The following is a 16,860-nucleotide window of genomic DNA, read 5'->3' on the forward strand; positions in this document are numbered from 1 at the left end:
TAATAGCTTTGCTTGATCTGTCCTCCTCCTCTGATTGAGTGATCAATGGTCAGGAGGAAGAGTGTGATGAAGAGGATCAAAGTGGGTTCTGGCCTCCCACCGTCCTGCTCTGCAGAACCTTGATGTGCTGCTGCACCCATGGGTCAGTGGTTCTGGCACACAAGGGCGTAGGAGCAGGTTTGACATTGGGGGGACACATTTGCTATCAAATAAAAGCCCACCCTATCCTGTAAAATATTAATATAAACTGATTCCACTGTAGGTAAGGTAGTTAATCACTGTATGTATCGTGACATAGAACATTTGTGGAATTACAGTAAACTGCAAATAAATAAACAAAATATGACATTTTCTGTACTTATGTTTATTATTAGATAAATCCAAATTAAAGGACACTTTATAAACTAAACAAGATACGCAATAATACATGATACTGTTGTCCAAAAACTTTAAATAAATAATGCATCCAATGTATGGATTATATTCAGATATAACCAAAAAAAGATTGTATGCTCTCTGTAGGAGCTGAGTTTTAAGGATTTAGACTCATGGTCTATGCTTGAGAACCAAAATATTTTCTTCTCTTATCATTCACAGCTACAAATTCCTGCAAATTCCTTGCAGATTATCTTTTTATCCAACAAATCAAGCTTATTCTGATGGACATGACTGATAGCGGCATGGTTAAGTCTTTTTTGAGTCATTGTAGAGCAGAGCCATGTCTTGAGCCTGCGGAGGCCACTAAAACTTCTCTCTGCCTCAGAGAATGAAACAGGGACTACTACCTGACCAGAGCTTCCACTTGACTAAATAATCCACGTATCTTTGAAGGCAAAGCACGAATGATCTCTGCAGCTTCTGCACTGTTACTGTACACTCTTTGAACCAGTACTCTCCTAATAAGGTGATGCATAATATTTAAAATAATATAACAGGTTTGATTATTATTATTATTATTATTATTATTATTATTATTGTATACTTACACTGTCTCCACTCTTTTTTTTAAAACTCAGGAGCGTTGTGTCCTGTGGTTTTATTTTTACCTTTGGTGGCATGCTGAAATGAAATGACAAAAAATTTATGTTAAGGTTTCCTGACTAGACAAGACTAACATTAATGTTTGACAGTAAGGCTGTGTCCCAAACAGCCATGGGCGTGGTAGTGGGGGGAAAAGTGGACCTGACTACCCAGGGCCCGAGTAGGGAGAGGGGCCCATTTTGCTCATGTGCCTCGTTTACTGGCATTTATAGGGGCCCACTGACATTGAGAGTGTACAGGGCCCAGAATTTGCTGCAACGATCCTGCAAACAGCACACTCTGGAACATTACATACTGCACTACTGAAAGCACTTCAAACCATGGTGTCCTTTTATTTATTCGTTTGTTTATTTGTTTTATTTATTATATTTTATTTTTTACACATTCAGTGTAGTAGCAGTCAGCAGTTTGGGACGTGGCCAGAGAGTAATGTAACTTTACGTTTCTGAGAGCTTTCTGACAAGTTTTAATATAAACTTTAGCTAACCCAAACCCTCCTAGTCTGTTACCATAACAGCACATTACAATAAAGCTGTTTTATTGTCATATATATGGTCATATGGTTGGCTATTCATTGCTCTTATCACTGACCTCGCGTTTAACGCGGGCACAAACTACCCGACGCTGCAGCGAGGCGAGAGCTCGGGTCAGTGACGCTATGAGTGCGGGATATTTCTGAACATCTCAACACAAGCCTTAAGAAAGCGAAAGACCCAGACCGCGAAAGCGAAAGACCACGCTTTTAGAATAAAAGTTTTAAACAGTTTCTGCTTTTTCTGTGGTTACATTTTTGGGTGGGACAAATCTACCTGTTTCTGATATTGGGTGGGACACGTCCACCCCATCCCCCCCGGTTCCTACGCCAATGCTGGCACACACCTGCTGTCCCTTCTTCAGAGTGAACCTACAGTGGAGAAACACACACAATGTCTTACACACACAGGAAAAGGAAGATGGGCTTAATCACTAGGCTATACAGTGTGTGTATGTGTGTGTCACACACTTTTGTTTTCTCTAATATTCCTGTCAGTAAGGTCTGTAAGGAGCTAAAAAGGCTAGATATAAAAAATCTGCTGGTCCAGACAACCTCCCGCCTTATTTCCTACAATTAGCTGCTGACATCATAGCTGAGCCAGTGGCATATATTTTTAATCTGTCTGTGCAAGAAAACAAAATTCCTAATATCTGGAAATCGGCTTATGTTTTACCTTTACTGAAAAGTGGGGATCGCATGAACCCTGAACAGGCACAGAGGTTTGCCCAAGGTAAGAATACTCCAACCACACAAAATAGTACAGATGGCCTCAGTATTTAACTCTACTTCTTATAATTGTAGGTGCTTTTCCTGGCTAACTGCTTGGGGGTAGGGGTGAACCCTGCTAACCTTTTCCCCTTACCCTATGCAGACCCTTCAACAGATGCAGAGAGGAGGTTCAATTGTGCACATTCTAAGACAAGGGCATGCATTGAAATGGCATTTGGAGCAGATTTAACTGCTTGCGCCATCTCAGAGTCACCCCTGAGACATTGTAGCAGCCTGTGCAGTTTTGCATAATGTGGCAATACTTCAGAAAGAAGCGATGCCAAGAGTGCAGTTGGAGCAATGGGTAGACCTTTTAATTGCAGACCACATGGATGGTACAGCTGTGAGGTGTCACGTTGTGGGGGGGCCCCCTACCGGTCGCCCCCGGTTACAGCGGCAGCGGTCCTGTTTTTTGTCACGTGATGTTCGTCCTTCAGGTGGGCGGGACCCGTGATCAGTCTCACCTGAGGGTCGTTTGTTCGTCTATATACGTCTTGTCTTTGTACCAGTTGACTGCTGGTTATTATTTCCTTCATTTGGAACAATGCACGGGTTTTTGGTTTGCACACTTTCTATTAAACCATCCTCTTTCCCTGAGACTTGGCGTGATCGCTTCCTTTTTGAGTTGCTCACCCTGCCCGTCACATGAGGGACATGTATGCAAACACTTCCTTTGGTTAATGGAATATTTTGTTTGCATTTGTTCATTACATTCTTAACCCTTTTTTAAGAGAAATTTGATTGTCTTGTTGAGCCTGTGGACAGAAGAAACCTATTTACTTACCTTGCAAAAACAAGCATATTAAACTGAGACCTACTCGCATCTTTATACATTTTGTTTATTTATACTCCAATTCCGTAATTTTTAGTTTTTTTGTATTGCAGATCTGCTTTTTTACATTCTGCTTGGATCAAGTACCTCTTGTAGATCTCCTGAATCTCAGATTCTTTTAAGACAGAAGTATGGTCAAGATTGAGAAGTTTGTAATCATGTTGAACTACATAACGTTAGTGTAACGGAACGAGATATAAGTGAACTGTTTGGCTAACTCAAGCAAGATTCAAGCGAGAGTGTAATTTTGTATTAATACACTGCATTTGGACTGCGGGCCGGACTTTGGACACCCCTGCTCTATCAACTCCATACTGCCATCTTGTGCTCAGTAACTGCTACTGCACTCCTGTAGGAGAGCCAATTTAGTGACCATGAGGGTGTTAAAAACGAATTCAAAGTCTGCATGTACCAGCTCAAATTGCTGCTGGTGTATCCATGGTGTATTTCACTTCGTTAAAGCGATTACGTTACTCATTCTTCCACAAGATGTCTGAAATGAAGACAAGTGTAACATGCCAGAGTTTACAAAACTGTGCTGAACTATATTTTGGTAATGTTATGGAATTATATCATTGTCTAAAATTCCACTCCAAGTAACACATTTTTGTAGAGTTCAGGCACATCTAATGAAATGGTAACAAGTTTTATTTCCATGTCATTATATTAAAACCTTTTTGATTGATACGCATTAATAATATTGACTACTATATTATACATTTTTAAACATTTTGCCATGTTCCTGAAACAGTGGGTTCCATTCATCACACTTCACACACAATTCTAAAAATAATATGCAATACCCCGAGCAAGCTGACTGCGGGTGTCACGTAGGGCTATGCCCCCTCTCCTAGCTGTCACTCCGGTTCCCTGTTCCTCGTGCCTGTTTTTTCCTTGTCTATTTATCCCACCCGGGTTCTATGGTTTCCCTCCGTCTGTCACGCCCCGGTTGTCAGTACCCGCTCCTGTGTCTAGTTCCTATTAGTTCTGTGTATAGTCCCCGTGTTTCCCTAATCCGGTGTCGGTTATTGTATTCCTGTTTTCCAGTATTCATTGCATTCTTGTTCTCTGCCATTTCTGTGCTTGTTGTTTTGTAAGTACTCCCCGTTTTGCTGCCCTATCGTTGTATCCCTGTCTCCTTGTTATCTAGATTTGTTCTGTGTTCTACCTGTGTGTGTCTTATTCTGTTCCCGGTGTTCGCATCATGTCTCTGCATGTAGTTTCTGTTTCGGACTGCTTAAATGATTTGACCACTGCTTTCCTGCTTGACCCTGATTTTGGTATTCCCTTCATTAAACCTCGCCCTCCTCAGCATTTGGGGCCACTTCCTCGCTCCACAGGGCATGTTGCGTTACAGTGGGCATCTTCCAAGAATGTAGTGTATTTCCACAACTGTTCAACCTCAACACATAGCTGAGTTACATTTCCAGCCAAAGAGACCTTAATAATAGTGAACATTTAAGCTATTCAGGGAAGCACAAAAAACGTTTTAAGCTAGATGGCGTTCACTTAACGGACTGGAATGGGAGCATTAAAGGACACTGACCTTGTCACGTAGGGTTACGCCCCCCTCTCCTAGCTGTCACTCCGGGTTCCCTCGTGTCTGTGTTCCTTGCCCGTTCATCCCGCCCTGCTCATTTGTCTCTATGATTTCCTATAATCTGACACGCCCCTGTCGTCATTGTTGTCACCTGTTCCTTGTTTAGGTTCTGTGTATTTATAGTCCCTGAGTCTCCTATGTCTTTGTCGGATATTTGTGGTATGTTCTAGTTTTGATTGCTATCGCCCATTGTTCTTGTGCTCTGTGTCTCCCTGCCTTGTTCACGTTTCCCCGTTTTCGTCATGCCTGTGTACCTTTGTTATTCGGACTGCCCTCCCGTTATGACCCTGGATTGTTTTAGTGACGACGATGATGGAATGTCCTTTAATAAGTTTCGCTCTTCTCAGCGTTTGTGTCCATCCCCTCGCTCTGCAGCACATGCTGCGTTACAGACCACTTTATCTCTTCATCTTCCACACTCATCTGCCTCATGATGTAAGACCATTATTATTGTTTTTATATTTTTATTATTATGTAATAAATAATATATAATAATAGTAAAAATATAAAAATATGTACACACATTTTGTATCTTCCAGTGTTCACCTATATGAGTATGTTGAAATATTTTTGCATGTCACACTGGTTATGACTTTTCATAGATGTCTTGTACCTCTGCTTATAGTCTTATTTGCCTGTCTGTTTTCTGACTCTTGATTAGTTCTCTGGATTTGTTTTTCGATTTAGTCATACAACCATTTCATTGAAACACCATTTTTTCACATGCAAATGAGTGTGTTCACTTAGACTCAAGAATGTTTCAAATATCAATATATTTCAATGCAGTCACTTTTTTATTCATTGGAGCAGTTTTACATTTATTATTTCATTTGTATATTAATCATAACACAAGCACAGATAGTCAAAAGGAAATGTGACACTGGTAAATAAGTGAAGCACCATGTGAGAAATTAATAACCCTATGAAGCTTGTTAGATATACGGGGTGATGTCTGGTTGTGTAGGAACTGCTCCTTTACATTCTTGCTTCAGCTCGTTGGTAAGGTCTTCATGCACACAAATCTTCTTTTCTGTAGAAACCCTAACAGACACAAATGACATCTCACTGTAAAGGGAGTTGGACTGAAATCATTCTCCTAACAGATGAAAGCATAAACAGTACTGAGCAGTAAATCAGGTTTAACTGCAAGGAAATCAAGTTTGTATTATACAACATATTAAACACCAGCACACATCAGATACTCTCAAAGATCCCAGTTAAACCAGCTGTTTTATTGTTTTATTTTGTTTTGTTATGAAATAAGTCAAAGCAGCAGAGTTGAGGAGTTCCCCGAGTGTGAGCTGAGGCTTTTTGATTACGACTTACATGTTGATTACGTTTTAACGTAATCTGATGACTTAAGTGATTATATTTATATCTGTAAATCTGTGTTGTAAATAATTTTTTCAAGTATGGATTTAAACATTTTAACAGGCGGTATGTGGTTATTTGCACAGTTGTTACTGTGTTTTACTCAGAGATACAACATGATAATGGCGCCAAAACTCATTAATTGTACTGAATCTTAGTGTTGCTGAAGAAGTCTGGTTACCTGGAGCTTAACAGTTGGGAGGTGGGTGACCAGGTGGAGTTTTGGTGCCTGCTGTCTGCTGCCCCGTACTGTCCACACACCAACAGTATCCTGTAGAACCCCAACACTGTAGAGGGTTGTAGTTACCCTGCATATCACACTGAGGAATGAAGCTTCCTGTCAGGTGTTTGACCATTGCATTGTCCCTCTCCTGCTGACATTTAGTCTTAGGACAAGCTGAAGGGTGGACACACACACACACACACACACACACACACACACACACACACACACACACACACACACACACACACACACAGAGATATCATATTAGACATGCATTATCCTTGACAACTACGAAAATTATGCATACTTCCTTGACAAATTTTATTTGATTTATAACACAAACATGTGCCTTGTTCCAGGACACCATTAGGAGTCCAGAGAAGAAAAAAGCCAAACCAGTCAGGAATTTAATCATTAATTAATTAAGTTTTTGGCCCAAACCAGCAGTGCTGTCTTTGGCAGAAAGTAGCTCTTCAGTGGGAGATGTATCTCATCTCAGTCTGGGAGTTATGGGAGATGAGCAAGTAGAATGATCCCAGCATCTCAACATTCTGTCTGGGTCAGAAGACCCACTCCCCTCTTCAAAAGCCCCAAAGTTCCTTCAGTTAAAATTATCTAAATACTACTGAATAGGGGAATTCTTTAATTTATTCACCAACTTTCCCAATTATCTTTTTTAGAAATGGGAAGCTATGACTATGGTCAGTCATGTTTTCAAGTGTTCTGTTGACCAAATATTTCAGATGACTTTATATAACAATTTACATTTCTGAAGTATCTCAACATTAAATACATCACAGAGGATAATCAATAGCGGATAATAACCTTGTAAAATAATTATATCTATATTGAAAAAAGCAAATTATTCTTCAGCAAGGATTTTTTAAATGTTCATGTCATCATCTCAATGGAAAAGCTAAACCATTGCTCTAACTATGTGGAGACACCTATGCAATTTTTCACAGAGAATTTGAAAGGTAAAAATTTATGTCAGTTTTGTAATTGTCACGTAGGGCTACGCCCCCCTCTCCTTGCTGTCACTCCGGTGTCTCTGTTGCCCATGTCTATGTTGTTCCTTGCCCGTTAGCCCCGCCCTGCTTGTCTGTTGCCCCGGTTTCCCTCTGTCTGCCACGCCCGTGTCGTTATCGTCCTCAGCTGTGTCTTGTTAGTTCCATGTACTCATAGTCCCTGTGTTTTCCTAGCCCCTGGTCAGTTATTCGTTCTCTCGTGCTGCTGTGGATTCATGTGCCTTGTTACTTCAGTTCCCGGTATTTATAATCTCTGTTTGTTTATTCTCTGTTCTGTGTTACCCTGCCTGGTTTTGTTATCAGTCTGTGTTGTCATGCCCTCGTGTCTGTCTCATTTGGATGGCTCGCCTGTTATGACCCCTGCCTGTGACTATGACCTCGATTACGGAATGCCTTGTAATAAATCTCACTCTTCTCAGCGTTTCCTTCTGCATCCGTGTCCTGCGTCGCGCAGTTCGTTACAGTAATGAGCACTCAGATCACATCAACTATGACAAAGCAAAACCCCATGATTCCAACTGGTCCGAAGCTTAGTCCACATCCCTTAATAAAAACATGACACTTTCCCAAAAACTAAATTGCACTGATTTTTCCTGTCACACACCAAGTTTGGTTACCTGCTGCTACGCAGTTGGGTTGTGGTTGACCAGGTGGGGTGTTGGTGCCTGCTATCTGCTGTCCCATATTGTTCACACACCAGCAGTATCCTGTGGATCCACTGCACTGTACTGGCTTGTAGTTACCATCCGCATCACACTCAGGGATGAAGACTCCCGGCATGCCTTTAGCAATCGCACTGTCCCTCTCCTGCTCACACTTTGTCTTAGGAGGTGCTGAAGGGTGTCCACAAAGAGAGAGACATTGTCTGTATTATGTGGTCAGAACAACAGTGATCTTGACATTTAAACAAATGTTTCACTGGGTTGCATTTAAGCAACTGAAAATCATTGGATGGTTGTTAAGTTTGGGAAGTCTCTCCGAGGATATCCCATGCACAATAATCAATAATGGATGATAACCATTTAATGAGGTCTGTATTCAAAAAGAGCAACTTATTCTTCAGCAAATATTTTAATGTTCATGTCATCATCTTGATGTGAAAGCAAAGCCATTGTTTTAACTATGTGCAAACACCTATGCAATTTTTTACAGAGAATTTGAAAAGTTAAAAATTCATGTCAGAGATGTAACCAGCTCTCAGATCACATCAACTAGGACAAAACAAAACTCTATGATCCCAACTGGCCTAATTCTTAGTCCACATCCCTTAACAAAAAGTAAGTTCACTGTGAAAGGAGAATTGTCTCTGATTACTACAACTCTCATGAAGAATATACTCATACAACTACAACGTGACGCTCCAAAAAACTCAATTGCACTGATTTTTGTCTGTCACAAAACAAGTTTGGTTACCTGCTGCTACACAGTTGGAAGGTGGGCGTCCAGGTGGGTTTTTGGTGCCTGCTACCTCCTGGCCCATACTGTTCACACACCAGCAGTATCCTGTGGAACCACTGCACTGTACTGGCTTGTAGTTACCGTCCGCATCACACTGAGGGATGAAGACTCCTGTCAGGTGCTGGGCCATCGCACTGTCCCTCTCCTGCTCACACTTTGTCTTAGGAGGTGCTGAAGGGTGTCCACACAAAGAGAGAGACATTGTCTGTATTCTGTGGTCAGAACAATGATCTTGACATTTAAACAAAAGCTTCACAGGGTTGCGCTTAAGCAACTGAAAATCATCAGAAGAACGTTACGTTTCTGAAGTCTTTGAGGATGTCCAATGCACAATAATCAATAGAAGGTTCTTAATAATCCCTAAATAAAAATTAAGTTCACTGTGATAGGAGACTTTTCCTTGACTACTACAACTCTCATGAAGAAAATACTCATACAACTACAAAATGACACTTTCCCAAAAACTCAATTGCACTGATATTTTTCTGTGACAAAACAAGTTTGGTTACCTGCTGCTACACAGTTGGAAGGTGGGCGACCTGGTGGACTTTTGGTGCCTGCTACCTCCTGGCCCAAACTGTTCACACACCAGCAGTATCCTGTGGATCCACTGCATTGTACAGGCTTGTAGTTACCATCCGCATCACACTGAGGGATGAAGACTCCTGTCAGTTGCTGGGCCATCGCACTGTCCCTCTCCTGCTCACACTTTGTCTTAGGAGGTGCTAAAGGTTGTCCACAAAGAGAGAGACATGCTTATATTAGATTAACATTGAGCCTGATGGGGCCACAATCTATGCATACAGACTAGGGCAATTTCTGAGGAGTTCTTCAGAAGATATATTGTAAAATTGTGTAAGTAACAAATATTTTCTGGAATATAATACTCTCGATTTTATTTTAAATGCATCTGCATGCCTTGTTTCCAGGATAAACTAACAGGAGCCCCCGAAAACCAAAAAGCTAAACTAGTCATGAATTTGATCAGATTTTCTGGCATTGCCGAACCAGGTGTGCTATGGCAGAGCGTTGCTCTTCAGTGGGAGATGGATCTCATCTCAGTCTGGTAGTTATGGGAGATTACCAAGTAGAATGATCCCACCATCTCATCATTCTGTCTGGGTCAGAAGACCCACTCCCCTCTTCAAAAGCCCAAAAGTTTCATCAGTTAAAATGATCTAAATACAGCTGAATAGGGAAATTCTTTAATTTATTCACCAACTTTCCCAATTATCTATTTTAGAAATGGGAAGTTATGACTATGGTCAGTCATGTTTTCAAGTGTTCTGCTGACCAAATCTTTCAGTTGACTTTATATCACATTTTACGTTTCTGAAGTATCTCACCATTAAATACATCACAGAGGATATCCCATGCATGATAATCAATAAAGGATAATAACAATTTAATGAGGTCTATATTGAAAAAGAGCCAATTATTCTTCAGCAAGGATTTTTTAAATGTTCATGTCATCATCTCAATGTAAAAGCTAAAGCATTGCTTTAACTATGTGGAGACACCTATGCAATTTTTTACAGAGAATTTGAAAGGGTAAAAATTCATGTCAGAGTTGTAACCAGCTCTCAGATCACATCAACTAGGACAAAACAAAACTCTACGATCCCAACTGGCCTGATTCTTAGTCCACATCCCTTAACAAAAAGTCAGTTCACTGTGAAAGGAGAATTGTCTCTGATTACTACAACTCTCATGAAGAATATACTCATACAACTACAACGTGACACTCCAAAAAACTCAATTGCACTGATTTTTGTCTGTCACAAAACAAGTTTGGTTACCTGCTGCTACACAGTTGGAAGGTGGGCGACCAGGTGGGCTTTTGGTGCCTGCTACCTCCTGACCCAAACTGTTCACACACCAGCAGTATCCTGTGGAACCACTGCACTGTACTGGCTTGTAGTTACCGTCCGCATCACACTGAGGGATGAAGACTCCTGTCAGGTGCTGGGCCATCGCACTGTCCCTCTCCTGCTCACACTTTGTCTTAGGAGGTGCTAAAGGTTGTCCACAAAGAGAGAGACATTGTATTCTGTGGTCAGAACAATGATCTTGACATTTAAACAAAAGCTTCACAGGGTTGCGCTTAAGCAACTGAAATTCATCAGAAGAACATTACATTTCTGAAGTCTCTGAGGATGTCCAGTGCACAATAATCAATAGAAGGTTCTTAATAATCCCTAAATAAAAAGTAAGTTCACTGTGATAGGAGACTTTTCCTTGACTACTACAACTCTCATGAAGAAAATATTCATGAGAATCAATAATGGATAATAACCATTTAATGAGGTCTGTATTGAAAAAGCAAATTATTCTTCAGCAACAATTTTTAAAATGAACATGTCATCATCTCAATGTGAAAGCAAAACTATTGCTTTAACTATGTGGACACATCTATGCAATTTTTTACAGAGAATTTGAAAAGTAAAAAAATCCTGTCAGAGATGTAACCAGCTCTCAGTTCATATCAACTGTGACAAAACAAAACCCTATGATCCTAACTGGCCTGAACCTTAGTCTGTATCCCTTAACAAAAAGTAAGTTCACTATGATACGAAACTTTTCCTTGACTACTTCAACTCTCATGAAGAAAATACTCATACAACAAGACACTCCCAAAAACGCAACTGCACTGATTTTTTTCTGTCACAAAACAAGTTTGGTTACCTGCTGCTACACAGTTGGAAGGTGGGCGACCAGGTGGGCTTTTGGTGCCTGCTACCTCCTGGCCCAAACTGTTCACACACCAGCAGTATCCTGTGGAACCACTGCACTGTACAGGCTTGTAGTTACCGTCCGCATCACACTGAGGGATGAAGACTCCTGTCAGGTGCTGGGCCATCGCACTGTCCCTCTCCTGCTCACACTTTGTCTTAGGAGGTGCTGAAGGGTGTCCAAAAAGAGAGAGACATTGTCTGTATTCTGTGGTCAGAACAATGATCTTGACATTTAAACAAAAGCTTCACAGGGTTGTGCTTAAGCAACTGAAAATCATCAGAAGAACATTACGTTTCTGAAGTCTTTGAGTATGTCCAATGCACAATAATCAATAGAAAGTTCTTAATAATCCCTAAATAAAAAGTAAGTTCACTGTGATAGGAGACTTTTCCTTGACCTCTACAACTCTCATGAAGAAAATACTCATACAACTACAAAATGACACTTTCCCAAAAACTCAATTGCACCGATATTTTTCTGTGACAAAACAAGTTTGGTTACCTGCTGCTACACAGTTGGTAGGTGGGTGACCAGGTGGGCTTTTGGTGCCTGCTACCTCCTGGCCCAAACTGTTCACACACCAGCAGTATCTTGTGGCTCCACTGCACTGTACTGGCTTGTAGTTACCGTCCGCATCACACTGAGGGATGAAGAATCCTATCCTGCGTTTGGCCATCGCACTGTCCCTCTCCTGCTCACACTTTGTCTTAGGAGGTGCTAAAGGGTATCCACAAAGAAAGAGACATTGTCTGTATTCTGTGGTCAGAACAACAATGATCTTGACATGTAAACAAAAGCTTCACTGGGTTGTGCTTAAGCAACTGAAAATCATCGAAAGAACATTACGTTTCTGAAGTCTCTGAGGAATTCCCCTGCACACTAATCAATAGAAGGTTCTTAATAATCCCTTAATAAAAAGAAAGTTCACTGTGAAAGGAGAATTGTCCTTGAATACTACAAATCCCAGGAAGAAACGTTTCATGAGATAATCAATAATGGATAATAACCATTTAATGAGGTCTTTATTAAAAAAGGTGCAAGTTCTTATTCAGCAAGGATTTTGAAAATGTTCATGTCATCATCTCAATGTGAAAGCAAAACCATTGTTTTAACTATGTGGAGACACCCATGCAATATTGTTACAGAGAATTTGAAAAGTAAAAAATTTATGTCAGAGATGTAACCAACTCTCAGATCACATCAACTAGGACAAAACAAAACCCTATGATCCCAACTGGCCTGATCCTTAGTCCACATCCCTTAACAAAAAGTAAGTTCATAGTGAAAAGAAAATTGTCCTTGAATACTACAAATCTCATGAAGAAAATACTCATACAAGTCCTTGGGACTTTCCCAAAACTCAATTGCACTGTTTTTTTTTCTGTCAAAGAACAAATTAGATTACCTGCTGCTACACAGTTGGTAGGTGGTTTACCAGGTGGGCTTTTGGTGCCTGCTACCTCCTGGCCCATACTGTTCACACACCAGCAGTATCCTGTGGAACCACTGCACTGTACAGGCTTGTAGTTACCGTCCGCATCACACTGAGGGATGAAGACTCCTGTCAGTTGCTGGGCCATCGCACTGTCCCTCTCCTGCTCACACTTTGTCTTAGGAGGTGCTAAAGGGTGTCCACAAAGAGAGAGACATTGTCTGTATTTTATGGTCAGAACAACAATGATCTTGACATTTAAACAAAAGCTTCACTGGGTTGCACTTAATCAACTGAAAATCATCCGAAGAACGTTACGTTTCTGAAGTCTCTGAGGATGTTCAATGCACAATAATCAATAGAATGTTCTTAATAATCCCTAACTAAAAAGTAAGTTCACTGTAATAGGAGACTTTTCCTTGACTACTACAACTCTCATGAAGAAAATACTCATACAACTTCAACATGACACTTTCCCAAAAACTCAATTGCACTGTTTTTTTTCTGTCACAAAACAAGTTTGGTTACCTGCTGCTACACAGTTGGAAGGTGGGCGACCAGGTGGGCTTTTGGTGCCTGCTACCTCCTGACCCAAACTGTTCACACACCAGCAGTATCCTGTGGAACCACTGCACTGTACAGGCTTGTAGTTACCGTCCGCATCACACTGAGGGATGAAGACTACTGTCAGGTGCTGGGCCATCGCACTGTCCCTCTCCTGCTCACACTTTGTCTTAGGAGGTGCTGAAGGGTGTCCACAAAGAGAGAGACATTGTCTGTATTCTGTGGTCAGAACAACAATGATCTTGACATTTAAACAAAAGCTTCACCGGGTTGTACTTAAACAACTGAAAATCATCGGAAGAACATTACGTTTCTGAAGTCTCTGAGGATGTCCAATGCACAATAATCAATAGAAGGTTCTTAATAATCCCTAACTGAAAAGTAAGTTCACTGTGATAGGAGACTTTTCCTTGACCTCTACAACTCTCATGAAGAAAATACTCATACATCTACAACATGACACTTTCCCAAAAACTCAATTGCACCGATTTTTTTCTGTCACAAAACAAGTTTGGTTACCTGCTGCTACACAGTTGGAAGGTGGGCGACCAGGTGGGCTTTTGGTGCCTGCTACCTCCTGGCCCAGACTGTTCACACACCAGCAGTATCCTGTGGAACCACTGCACTGTACAGGCTTGTAGTTACCGTCCGAATCACACTGAGGGATGAAGACTCCTGTCAGGTGCTGGGCCATCGCACTGTCCCTCTCCTGCTCACACTTTGTCTTAGGAGGTGCTGAAGGGTGTCCACAAAGAGAGAGACATTGTCTGTATTCTGTGGTCAGAACAACAATTTTCTTGACATTTAAACAAAAGCTTCACCGGGTTGCGCTTAAACAACTGAAAATCATCGGAAGAACGTTACGTTTCTGAAGTCTCTGAGGATGTCCAATGCACAATAATCAATAGAAGGTTCTTAATAATCCCTAAATAAAAAGTAAGTTCACTGTGATAGGAGACTTTTCCTTGACCTCTACAACTCTCATGAAGAAAATACTCATACATCTACAACATGACACTTTCCCAAAAACTCAATTGCACCGATTTTTTTCTGTCACAAAACAAGTTTGGTTACCTGCTGCTACACAGTTGGAAGGTGGGCGACCAGGTGGGCTTTTGGTGCCTGCTACCTCCTGGCCCAGACTGTTCACACACCAGCAGTATCCTGTGGAACCACTGCACTGTACAGGCTTGTAGTTACCGTCCGCATCACACTGAGGGATGAAGACTCCTGTCAGGTGCTGGGCCATCGCACTGTCCCTCTCCTGCTCACACTTTGTCTTAGGAGGTGCTGAAGGGTGTCCACAAAGAGAGAAACATTGTCTGTATTCTGTGGTCAGAACAACAATGATCTTGACATTTAAACAAAAGCTTCACCGGGTTGTACTTAAACAACTGAAAATCATCGGAAGAACATTACGTTTCTGAAGTCTCTGAGGATGTCCAATGCACAATAATCAATAGAAGGTTCTTAATAATCCCTAACTAAAAAGTAAGTTCACTGTGATAGGAGACTTTTCCTTGACCTCTACAACTCTCATGAAGAAAATACTCATAAATCTACAACATGACACTTTCCCAAAAACTCAATTGCACCGATTTTTTTCTGTCACAAAACAAGTTTGGTTACCTGCTGCTACACAGTTGGAAGGTGGGCGACCAGGTGGGCTTTTGGTGCCTGCTACCTCCTGGCCCAGACTGTTCACACACCAGCAGTATCCTGTGGAACCACTGCACTGTACAGGCTTGTAGTTACCGTCCGCATCACACTGAGGGATGAAGACTCCTGTCAGGTGCTGGGCCATCGCACTGTCCCTCTCCTGCTCACACTTTGTCTTAGGAGGTGCTGAAGGGTGTCCACAAAGAGAGAGACATTGTCTGTATTCTGTGGTCAGAACAACAATTTTCTTGACATTTAAACAAAAGCTTCACCGGGTTGCGCTTAAACAACTGAAAATCATCGGAAGAACGTTACGTTTCTGAAGTCTCTGAGGATGTCCAATGCACAATAATCAATAGAAGGTTCTTAATAATCCCTAAATAAAAAGTAAGTTCACTGTGATAGGAGACTTTTCCTTGACCTCTACAACTCTCATGAAGAAAATACTCATACATCTACAACATGACACTTTCCCAAAAACTCAATTGCACCGATTTTTTTCTGTCACAAAACAAGTTTGGTTACCTGCTGCTACACAGTTGGAAGGTGGGCGACCAGGTGGGCTTTTGGTGCCTGCTACCTCCTGGCCCAGACTGTTCACACACCAGCAGTATCCTGTGGAACCACTGCACTGTACAGGCTTGTAGTTACCGTCCGCATCACACTGAGGGATGAAGACTCCTGTCAGGTGCTGGGCCATCGCACTGTCCCTCTCCTGCTCACACTTTGTCTTAGGAGGTGCTGAAGGGTGTCCACAAAGAGAGAGACATTGTCTGTATTCTGTGGTCAGAACAACAATTTTCTTGACATTTAAACAAAAGCTTCACCGGGTTGCGCTTAAACAACTGAAAATCATCGGAAGAACGTTACGTTTCTGAAGTCTCTGAGGATGTCCAATGCACAATAATCAATAGAAGGTTCTTAATAATCCCTAAATAAAAAGTAAGTTCACTGTAATAGGAGACTTTTCCTTGACCTCTACAACTCTCATGAAGAAAATACTCATAAATCTACAACATGACACTTTCCCAAAAACTCAATTGCACCGATTTTTTTCTGTCACAAAACAAGTTTGGTTACCTGCTGCTACACAGTTGGAAGGTGGGCGACCAGGTGGGCTTTTGGTGCCTGCTACCTCCTGACCCAAACTGTTCACACACCAGCAGTATCCTGTGGAACCACTGCACTGTACAGGCTTGTAGTTACCGTCCGCATCACACTGAGGGATGAAGACTCCTGTCAGGTGCTGGGCCATCGCACTGTCCCTCTCCTGCTCACACTTTGTCTTAGGAGGTGCTGAAGGGTGTCCACAAAGAGAGAGACATTGTCTGTATTCTGTGGTCAGAACAACAATTTTCTTGACATTTAAACAAAAGCTTCACCGGGTTGCGCTTAAACAACTGCAAATCATCGGAAGAACGTTACGTTTCTGAAGTCTCTGAGGATGTCCAATGCACAATAATCAATAGAAGGTTCCTAATAATCCCTAACTAAAAAGTAAGTTCACTGTGATAGGAGACTTTTTCTTGACCTCTACAACTCTCATGAAGAAAATACTCATAAATCTACAACATGACACTTTCCCAAAAACTCAATTGCACCGATTTTTT

At 41.4% G+C, this 16,860-nt stretch overlaps 2 protein-coding genes across 2 annotated transcripts; both read right to left on the minus strand.

The window, feature by feature from the left end:
* Positions 1–5,547: 5,547 nt before the first annotated feature.
* LOC143527226 (saxiphilin-like) lies at positions 5,548–9,011 on the minus strand. Its single transcript, XM_077022274.1, has 4 exons — positions 8,815–9,011; positions 8,019–8,234; positions 6,329–6,544; positions 5,548–5,817 (listed from the first exon to the last, which is right to left on the minus strand). Exons 1-3 carry the CDS (start codon positions 8,987–8,989, stop codon positions 6,336–6,338), a joined length of 600 nt encoding a protein of 199 aa, XP_076878389.1. The 5' UTR covers positions 8,990–9,011; the 3' UTR covers positions 5,548–5,817; positions 6,329–6,335.
* A 145-nt stretch (positions 9,012–9,156) lies between these two features.
* On the minus strand, positions 9,157–13,526 carry LOC143527225 (saxiphilin-like). Its single transcript, XM_077022272.1, has 3 exons — positions 13,001–13,526; positions 12,097–12,312; positions 9,157–11,760 (listed from the first exon to the last, which is right to left on the minus strand). The coding sequence occupies exons 1-3, from the start codon at positions 13,173–13,175 to the stop codon at positions 11,453–11,455; spliced, it is 699 nt and encodes a 232-aa protein (XP_076878387.1). The 5' UTR covers positions 13,176–13,526; the 3' UTR covers positions 9,157–11,452.
* Positions 13,527–16,860: the final 3,334 nt, after the last annotated feature.

The sequence above is a fragment of the Brachyhypopomus gauderio genome, chromosome 11, assembly GCF_052324685.1.
Source record: "Brachyhypopomus gauderio isolate BG-103 chromosome 11, BGAUD_0.2, whole genome shotgun sequence".
NCBI lineage: Eukaryota > Metazoa > Chordata > Actinopteri > Gymnotiformes > Hypopomidae > Brachyhypopomus > Brachyhypopomus gauderio.

Bases quoted from the DNA above. Each gene is read 5' to 3' on its own strand.
- LOC143527225 (XM_077022272.1), bottom strand. From the start codon at position 13,175: ATGGCCCAGCAACTGACAGGAGTCTTCATCCCTCAGTGTGATGCGGAC. The intron at 12,313-13,000 runs GTAATCTAATTT...GATACCCTTTAG, and splicing joins TACCAACTGTGTAGCAGCAG to CACCTCCTAAGACAAAGTGT. The intron at 11,761-12,096 runs GTAACCAAACTT...GACACCCTTCAG, and splicing joins TACCAACTGTGTAGCAGCAG to CACCTCCTAAGACAAAGTGT.
- LOC143527226 (XM_077022274.1), bottom strand. From the start codon at position 8,989: ATGGCCCAGCACCTGACAGGAGTCTTCATCCCTCAGTGTGATGCGGAC. The intron at 8,235-8,814 runs GTAACCAAACTT...GACACCCTTCAG, and splicing joins TTCCAACTGTGTAGCAGCAG to CACCTCCTAAGACAAAGTGT. The intron at 6,545-8,018 runs GTAACCAAACTT...TCCACCCTTCAG, and splicing joins ACCCAACTGCGTAGCAGCAG to CTTGTCCTAAGACTAAATGT.